This window comes from Rhynchophorus ferrugineus, unplaced genomic scaffold (genome assembly GCF_030347505.1).
Source record: "Rhynchophorus ferrugineus isolate W39M unplaced genomic scaffold, kcgeb_rfMv2 rfM1, whole genome shotgun sequence".
Lineage (NCBI taxonomy): Eukaryota > Metazoa > Arthropoda > Insecta > Coleoptera > Curculionidae > Rhynchophorus > Rhynchophorus ferrugineus.
In genome coordinates, this window is record NW_027472580.1 from 61,276,157 (window position 1) to 61,286,511 (window position 10,355).

The 10,355-nt window shown below is 31.5% G+C and overlaps 1 protein-coding gene across 2 annotated transcripts; it reads left to right on the plus strand.

Moving 5' to 3' along the window:
• The first annotated feature begins 1,785 nt into the window (after positions 1–1,785).
• On the plus strand, positions 1,786–4,972 carry LOC143194020 (actin-5C). Of its 2 annotated transcripts, none has more exons than XM_076400672.1 (2): positions 1,786–2,065; positions 3,559–4,972. In XM_076400672.1, the coding sequence occupies exon 2, from the start codon at positions 3,574–3,576 to the stop codon at positions 4,702–4,704; it is 1,131 nt and encodes a 376-aa protein (XP_076256787.1). In that variant the 5' UTR covers positions 1,786–2,065; positions 3,559–3,573; the 3' UTR covers positions 4,705–4,972. The 2 variants fall into 2 exon arrangements, with proteins under 2 accessions (XP_076256787.1, XP_076256710.1); XM_076400595.1 differs by lacking the exon at positions 1,786–2,065 and adding an exon at positions 2,730–2,914.
• The last annotated feature ends 5,383 nt before the right edge of the window (positions 4,973–10,355 follow it).

Sequence of the window (10,355 nt, forward strand, 5' to 3'; positions counted from 1 at the left end):
TACATTTATATATTATTTATTTATATACATATATATAAATAAATATGTATATATATATATATATATATATATATATATATATATATATATATCATATATACATATTATTAAATTATTTTAAGTTGTTATAGTTTTTTATAGTGGTTATAGTGTTTTTACCTAGATAGTAAATATTAATCATATCATGTAGCACTCATAAATGCTGCCATTAATACATAATAACTATTATTGTCAAGTCAATTTCCTATTATATCATTATGTGATGAATGGTACTGTGATAAACTTTCATAATATATTTTCAGAATACCCAGAAAATGTTAATATTAGTTTTATCTAAAAAGAAAATAAGCAAAAGTCATTTAACATTAATATGCTAAGGATTTATATTACACAAATCCTAATATTATTATTATTTATTTTTTCGTCAATAAAAAATATATTTTGTGAAATACATACTGATGTATTAATCCCGTACCCACTTTGCTTGTGTATTAATGCAAGTACTGCAGATCAGTACTTATAAATTAATTTGTAAATTAAAATTGCACTAAGCATATCTAATGTAAGATGTAAATAAATAAACAATACATTTTAAGTGAAAAAACTTACTCAAAAGAAATTAAATGAATCAAATATTCTCATTATAACAACGAGGAAATTGCCTAATTCACTTTTCAGAAAGTTTTGAACCGCAGTTTTGAACCAAATGTAAAATGTTAGTCACTCTTCTTGATACAGTCAAAACAAAATACCTAATATATACACTTTTTGTAACATACTACACTACATTTAAAATTGTGGTTTTGATGAAATTGTTGATCATCTTTAACCTACTTTGATACCATTGCAAAGTTAGTGGACTCATTATTTATAAAATATAAGTTAATTTTTTCATAAATGGTCAATGTATGTATGCCTAAAGTTTGGACTAAAATAAATTCCGCTATAATTAATAAAATTTAAAAATAATGAAATTTTCCTTATGAAGCCATTGTTCTATAATTATCAGATTAAATTATATCCCATCAAGAATAGAATTATAAATTTATACTATTATTACATTTTTATCACTTTATTTGATACGCCGCTGATGTTTGGAAGACTAGTAAAACCTTTATCATTGAAGTCAATTATTATTTATTAAAACAAGGTTGCAGATTTATAAAATCCTTCCAAATAATTTGCCCTCAAAAACTATATTTTTGTATAAAAAAAATAGTGACTAACAATGTCAAGAATGTTTGAAGGGGACGATATGTGACATAAGATTTTCAAGGTCGTTGAACGAGGACGGCCCGAAAAAGATGAATTGAAGAGGAAAATGACACGATGGACGTCTGTGGCTATGTTGCTGTGTCCAAACTATCAACCACTGCATACGATCTAACAACGTTGCCAATTTGTATTATTCCATTATTGTTATACCGATCTAGTCACTTAAGCTAATTAACGGTTATAAAATGTGTTTAGGAATTACGTAGCTACACAATGACAAAGAAATACAACTATATAATTCATCATAAAGTTAAACATAAATATCCGAACTATACGTTATCGTCTTTTTTTCTTGTCTCTTACGGAAAATTAAAACGATCAAATTTAACTATACATCGCTTTTAAGGAATTATTGATGATAATCAAAGAAAAAAGCGACACAACGGCATCCATGTAAGACTTTATCCAATCTTCCTGACTACACGACTCGAATTCAACCAATCAGAACTGCTTGCGCTCTTTATGCCCAAATATGGTAACGTTAGTGAATGAGGTAAGTGGGGTGTGGACGAGTCCATGTCGCTTTTTCTAAGGGGAAGCCTAGCCGGCTTAATGATAATTTTCCATGGAAACAAACTATACATGACTTTTTACCAAAAAATTGTCACATAACATTTTCGTACTGATTGAAATTAAGCGATTTTGACACAAAGAATATATATAGTTTAAAATAAATTTGAATTATACCTGCGACATTCCCTAGATTTCGAGTGTCAATTCTTTGAAATCGCTACCGGCTACTTCCCATTTGCCAGTCGTTCGTTGTTCTGTGACGTGTCTTGTTTAAACGGTAAGGTTTAATATTTTAATTTTTTCTTATCGTTATTAAAACAATCAAAATGTTGACCCTCGCATATTTAAGGTTAAAGGGTTGTTTTATGAATAATCTCTTTGGAAATTATAAAAATATGAATCTGCCGGCTTTTTATCACTACCGCTTACAAAACGTACCACCTGTTCAAACTGTTAAGTACCGAGAATGCAGGTTCTATTTTTGTTCCATTGCAAGTGGTTGTCGTAAAAATAGCACCAAGAATCCAAACACCACCGCAAATCCGATTTTATAAATAATTTTTGATCAGTTGCCAAAACGTACTCTAGGTTAGTTACTATTTTGAATATTTGTAAATATCTAAGTTAATGAACTCGAAGTGTTACGTTTTATAATAAATAAAATGAATATGATCGTTTGTGGAGAAATATGAGGAATGCTATTCGCGCGAATCTTCATGAGTAGTTTTATATGTCCGAGCGTACACGAGGTTAATACTAAATAAGGAAATGATTTTTTTCTTATAAAACAGATGGGTTTTTATGGTTTTATCTGACTTCTAAAAACCGGCATTTCTCATTGAAAATTTTAATGAAAAAGTATGCCAACTGTAATTTTTCGAGATGAAGAGGGGAAAATCGATTGAAATTCACTACCATATATGGTAATCTTTGTCGCTATTGGTTCGGCAAATGGTTGACGTTGCGCGCTCGTCTTATTTCGTCGAGGGTGGGGCGAATAATTATAAATGGCCAGGAACGCTGGTTTCTTCACACATTTCGTTGTTGTGGTATTTTAGAGTGAGTGCGGCGGGCTCCTGTACTCTTATACACTTTTCATATATAGAAACTTTACATTTTAAATAAAGTAAGTTTTTTTAAGCTCTTACATATCGATGTGTATTTTCGGTTGTGCTTTTTTAAATTGTCGCGTTAAGATCTACTCGGGGGTGTGGCAACTAGCCGGCTTTTATACTGTGTATTTTTTCTCTGCTTGTGGATGAAGTGTTTTATTGTGTGATTCCTTTTTCTGTTAAAATTTATATACGTGCGGTTATATTTGGTGATTTTTACAACTATTCATTTTCTTAATTTTTTCATCTGTAATTTTGAATTAATTTTATTTAACGCTCACTTGTGACGTAAGTAGAACGTTAACGGTTTGGGTGGGGCATATTAAAAAATTACCCAAATCAAATACTTGGTATAGAACGAGTAAAGAAAATGCTAGTTGTTTTTTACCTACCGATCTCAACGCTAAATTCATCAAAAGAATTTCGGCAAATTGGCTATAATTCAAATTATCGAATCATAAGGAAACATGACCTTATATATACGAATAAGTTGGTGAACGTGGGTTTAAGAATTTAAATTACGTTATTGATTTTTCCATTTTGTATCATTGCTTTGATGGTGGCTCTTTAAAAGGATATTGTTCAGCCCACGTTAACTTACTTTTATATATATTTACTTATTTAGTAAAACATCACTAATGTTTATTTTATTTTTCAGCACTAACAAATCAACATGTGTGACGAAGAAGTTGCTGCATTAGTCGTAGACAATGGATCCGGTATGTGCAAAGCTGGTTTTGCCGGGGATGACGCTCCTCGTGCCGTATTCCCATCCATCGTCGGTCGCCCCAGACATCAGGGTGTCATGGTTGGTATGGGACAAAAGGACTCGTACGTAGGTGATGAAGCCCAAAGCAAAAGAGGAATCCTTACTCTAAAATATCCCATTGAACACGGTATTGTCACCAACTGGGACGATATGGAAAAAATCTGGCATCACACCTTCTACAACGAATTGCGTGTTGCCCCTGAAGAACACCCAGTCCTTCTTACTGAAGCTCCTCTTAACCCTAAAGCCAACAGAGAAAAGATGACCCAAATTATGTTTGAAACCTTCAACACTCCTGCTATGTACGTTGCTATTCAGGCTGTTCTTTCCTTATACGCTTCTGGTCGTACCACCGGTATTGTCTTGGATTCTGGAGATGGTGTATCTCACACTGTACCTATCTATGAAGGTTACGCCCTGCCTCACGCCATCCTCCGTCTGGACTTGGCTGGTCGTGACTTGACCGACTACCTCATGAAAATCTTAACTGAAAGAGGCTATTCATTCACCACAACAGCTGAAAGAGAAATTGTTCGTGATATCAAAGAAAAACTTTGCTACGTCGCATTGGACTTCGAACAAGAGATGGCTACCGCTGCTAGCTCTAGTTCTTTGGAAAAGAGCTATGAATTACCTGATGGTCAAGTTATCACCATTGGAAATGAAAGGTTCCGTTGCCCTGAAGCTCTCTTCCAACCATCCTTCTTGGGTATGGAAGCTTGTGGTATCCATGAGACCACTTACAACTCCATCATGAAATGCGATGTCGATATCAGGAAGGACTTGTACGCCAACACAGTCTTGTCTGGAGGTACCACTATGTACCCAGGTATTGCCGACCGTATGCAAAAGGAAATCACCGCCCTTGCCCCATCAACCATGAAAATCAAGATCATTGCTCCACCAGAAAGGAAATACTCCGTATGGATCGGAGGTTCTATCTTAGCCTCTCTTTCCACCTTCCAACAGATGTGGATCTCCAAACAAGAATACGACGAATCTGGACCATCCATCGTCCACAGGAAGTGTTTCTAAATTTTGTTTTTATGTTATATTTATTTTATATCGCTGCATTCCACTCTTTCATGCATTCTTGTACTATATTTGAGAAATGAGGTCGATGTACGGCAGACTGCAGTTTTTCTAGATAGACGAAGAGACCGTACATGCACTAGGCCAAAGTATTATGTCATTTACGGATAATTTTTGTAAGTTATTACAATTGCAGAATAAGACTCTTATTTTAATTATTATTACATTAGGCTAATATGGGAATAATTAATAAAAAAATTGTAAAACTCTTTATGTATGTTTTATTTATTTTTCTATAAGAATGTTTTAATGATTTAAATATTTTATCTTAATTAATGATAAATCTCTTAGTAGGTAGTATTTTCAGTACGTTATTGAAGCTGTTACTATGCGATGTTTACTTTGGCATACTAATTTCAAGTATTTTCAATGAATCTTGAATTTGAATGTTTGTCATAATTTTTTTAACTGTTTTAAATACGCCTGCTTGGAAAGATTAGTATCCTTTTAAAGGTTATGATTATTATAATGAACACCCCGGTTTGTTTCTTAATCTGATTAAAGCTGAGATTTTACGTGCATCTTATTTAAAAACTGTTAAAAGTAATTGAATAGAACATAAGATTAACTTATTCTAAGAACTTAATTGGCAATTTGATAACTATCGTATTAATAGATGCAAAATAGATGTTTAGCTCTCTGGTAAAAATTTCAATTCAAGTAATATATGTCTGTCAAGACCACTACTTCATTAAACATATGCTCCGAGTATTATATTAAACAAACCCAATTCGTAACAAACTATTATCAACTGTTAATGTTTCTTGTTCAAAATAGAAGAGAAAACTAAACTATATAATTAAGAACTGCTACTGTGTGTAGAATTAAGTGGTTGATTAATCTTATTTATTATTATATCTTAGATCACTAGTAATATATAATATTGCTTATTTTCTTTTTTTTATGAAATTGGCTTTATCTATTTGGCGAAGGAAATTTCAGGACAATAGAGAATAATATTTTTGTTCTTATATTAATTTTTTTTTCAGAAACCAGTAAGGAGTGAATGGATAAGAAATTGGGCTGAAAATTGAATTATATAGATATTTATTAAGCTCACGTGCTGTGGTAATGTTAAGTAATTGTTTTATTTTTACTAGATAGATCAGGTGTATTGATAAACTAATATATATTTCATTTAATTTCATCTCATTGTCAAGACATAAAACTAAGTGATATGTATCAAAATGATATATTTACAGGACACACATTACATTTCTTCATTACATTACATTCAATACATATTATTTTACAAGCAAGGCACACTTTCAACTCTACTAAAGCAGATGACACATCTGTTAAGGTTAGGTAACTCACTTTTAAATTGAACTAAAAGAGAGTGGCAATTGTCTGATCAATAGTCAATTATATTAAGGGGGTAAAATGGAAGATCTTGTGACAATCAACAACTATTGTATCAAGTAGTTTCCATACTGGAGTAATATAATGTGTAACCATATAGTTGTTTTAGAATAAGATGTTAATTCTAATTTTAACAATAATAATATTATTATATGTTGACCTTTACTGGGCATCCTAGTTCGTCATTTTTGGGAATTGGCCATATATTAAATTGAGATGCCTCAACTACAAGGAGCCGTTGAAATGCCATGAACTTTTTAATTAAAAAAACGGAACAATCACGTAAGAAATAACAAAACCACTTATTCTTATAAAAATAGACATTGAACGCGTTGGTGCTCGACATAAATCATACAATTTCATGCTGTTATTTTTTTATATTTTTCTAATATCAGCTTGCATTTTCTTATTATATTTTAGATTCTCTAAACCTATTAAGAGTTCACTCAAATCAGGGAGTACCTAACGTTTAACTCCACGCCACCGGCATTAGCATACCTAACCTTACTGGTTAATCAGTCTTAGAACTATCCAGAAAACCTTCGGTCTTGTCCTTGCCTCGATTGTCTCTTGTCGGGCTTACATTGATGCGAAAAACAGAATAGTGTTGTGAACCTGTGACAATTGCAGCAATGGAGACCACTGTGGTTACCAAGCTATTAAGATTACTACTTTTCTTGCTTCATATTCTTTTTCACAACTTTATATCATAGTTTTTTTAAATAAGTTTATAATCATAATAAGTATAAGAAGTTAACTAGGTTATTTTTAATAAGTTCATAATGATTTATGTTTAAATATAAGAACCTAAATTACGTTTTATTAATATTATTCTTGAAAATATGGTGAAGGTATTTATACTATCAAAATATAGTTAAAAATGTGGAATATCTAAGCTAGTATATAAAAATATTTAATAACATATAGCTGTTTTATATATTATAATAAATTGGCGTGCACTACATTTAAGGTTTCAAACTTATTTACAGATAATTAATATTCAACAACCTTAAGCATTAGAAAAACACTAAATTAAGGAATTTTGGTCTAAGTGTTTTAGAGAATTCGCAATATTGTACATCGATTTTTCTCAGTAGATAAAGAAAATATCACTTTCACTTTTTTACATAAAAATAGCAACACTATGACACTATTGTGTATAATACATTTTTATATATAATATGTACATTAAAGCTTTATTCTATTTTTTTTAAAATGATGTAGTTTCATGTTCATAGTTAAAAAACAAAAAACAGCCATTCTTTAGTCTATGGGGCGTTCCCATCAAATTTATTATATTTCTCTCTTGGATTCATGAAGGTGAGTTATTTTTGACCTAGATAAGTAAAATTTAGCATGGCATAGATAACAGATTGATTAATTGTCTAAGTGGGCGTGTGTATAATAGCTTCGTATATCATCATTCGAACAATAATCCTTTCTTTGGAAATTAACCTATTTCAAAATCGATACCGTCCTAATTTCTTTAGTTCAAGAATACATACTTTGATGCACTTTGAGCTCTTTAAAGTCATATTATCTAGATGTAGAGAATTACAAATAATATTTATTTTGGTAATTTTAAATTAGTGTATGTTTTAAAGGTAGTTATACAATTCCTATCTCGCAGGATTTTGAGACCTTGTAAGATAGTGCAGCAGCAGTAATAGATTGATTTAGCAATTGAAAAAAAATATTTCGATCCATGGTCTGCAAGTTAGAAGTATTGAAAACTTCATTGTTTCAGATGACCTACAAAAATATTTGCTATTCTTTCTTACTCATTTATTTTCGCATAAAGGTCATATATGACGATGAAGAGAAATAGATTTGGTTAAAAAAGTCATAGTGGAATGAATATTCATAACAATGATGCATGAATGACATAATAACTATATGGACGAATAAATGATATTAACTAGAAAACATGTTTATCTTAATTAGTAGTTTGTTAATATATTTTTGTAACTTCATTATGTCTCTGTCCAGAAACAAAATTTGCTAATAATCTAAAATAAGGTCAGTACTAGATATATCAATAATAATAAATCCTGAATTTATAAACATTAGTCATACAATTGTTAGAAATTGTATTAGTCATATATGACGTAATTCTAACGCATATAACTAATAATAATCATTTAGTAACAAATATTTACACGGAATAATAAAACTATTAGTTTTTCATTATCAGTTATAAGTTTTATTAACAAATACATAAATTGGCAATTAATTCTGATTGCTCAATATTTCAATAAATACAGTATGATTAGTTTTTTTTTATTACTAAAGTTAGCAATAAAAATATCTTATGTATTCATAAAATTCCTGCTTATTTTCAACCATTTATTAATGAAAGTGGGTTTTTTCCTGTAAATTCAAGAATGGAATGGAATGGAAACAAATGGAATATTGTTGGCCATCACTAACAACTATTTTCCGTTATGTAAATTCGACATGACGAAAAAAAAGAACAAAAGAGGAAAAATTTTGTTTGGGAATAGGGGCTGCAATATCAAACAATTTCTTCAAAACCGGTATTTTTGACAATGATCTAAGATAACGGGTTAATTGAAAAGTCCTGGCACATAGATGGCGCTACTAGAATTAAATCCATATGTTTTTTTAGTCTAAAATCAAAGAGGTTGATCTATGATACAATTATAAAGCCAATTTGTACCTATGGGGTGCAAGTATGGGGATGCAAATATGGGAATGCCTATCGCTATGTAACCAACAAAGAACTGCACGATGACCTGGAAATCAAATGGATTTGCGAAGTTATCCACGATTTCGCCTTGAAACACGAAAGAAAATTACTAAATCATACTAACGTGGAAGCAATACAACGGCTGAACAGCGCGCAGGATGTCAGGAGATTGAAGCGAACAAAACCATACGAACTTATATTAAGTGTATACATTTAGTGTAAACTATATCTATAAGTTAATAATTAATAAATAATTATAATTTTATAATTGAGAAATACAGATTGATGTATTTTCTCGCCCTCGTCTTGCTTGTTAATTAATCCAAGTACATACGAAAAGTAGTAAAAAATTAATTGTAAATTAAGATTGTACTAAGCGTATCTAATAAAGATGTTATTAAAAAAATATGTTTTTTAGTTAGCCCTAACCCTCAAAAGATGCGTGTATAAATTTGACAGGTGTCGGATCATTAGTTTGTGAATTATAGCATTTTGAGTGAAGCAACTTTTGTTATTGTGGAAAAAATGGATAAAAAGGAACTTCGCGTGTTGATAAAATATTGCTTTTTGAAGGGAAAAAATACAGTTGAAGCAAAAACTTGGCTTGATACCGAGATTCCGGACACTACCCCAGGAAAATCAACTATCAAGGATTAGTATGCTAAGTTTAAACATGGTGAAATGATCACCGAAGACGGTGAACGCAGTGGACGCCCAAAAGAGGTTGTTACCGACGAAAGCATTAAAAATCCACAAAATGATTTTAAATGACCGTAAATTGAAATTGAATGATAACAATGGATGATACACGGCTCCATTATTTTACTCCGAAGTCCAATCAACAGCCATCCGGGTGGCCTGCACAGGATTAATCCGCTCCAAAGCGTAGGAACACGAAACAGTCGGCTGGCAAGGTTATGGCGTCTGTATTTTGGGACGCGCATGGAATAATTTTCATTGACCACCTTGAAAAAGGAAGGACCATCAACAGCGACTATTACATAGCGTTATTGGACCGTTTAAAGGACGAAATCGACAAAAAACGGCCGCCTTTGAAGAAAAAGAAAGTACTGCTTCACCAAGACAATACACCGTATCACAAGTCAGTGAAAACGATGGCAAAAAACCATGAATTGGGCTTCGAATTGCTTCCTCATCCACCGTATTCTTCAGATCTGGCCCCCAGCGACTATTTCCTGTTCTCAGATCTCAGAAGAATGTTTACTGGGAAGAAATTTTCGTCGAATGAAGAGGTGATCGCCGAAACTGAGGCCTATTTTGAAGCAAAGGACAAATCGTACTACAAAAATGGTATCGAAAAGTTAGAGGGTCGTTATAATCGTTATAATATAAGGGAATTTTGTTGAATAAAAAGAAAATAATTTAGCTAAAAAAATATGTTTTGCTATGGTAGCCCGGGGACTTATCAATTGACCTCTTATATTTAAATTTACTGTTATTTTCAATATTTCCGGGATTTTTTAAAACCATCTTTGTCTGACATAACATTATCTAGACAAAC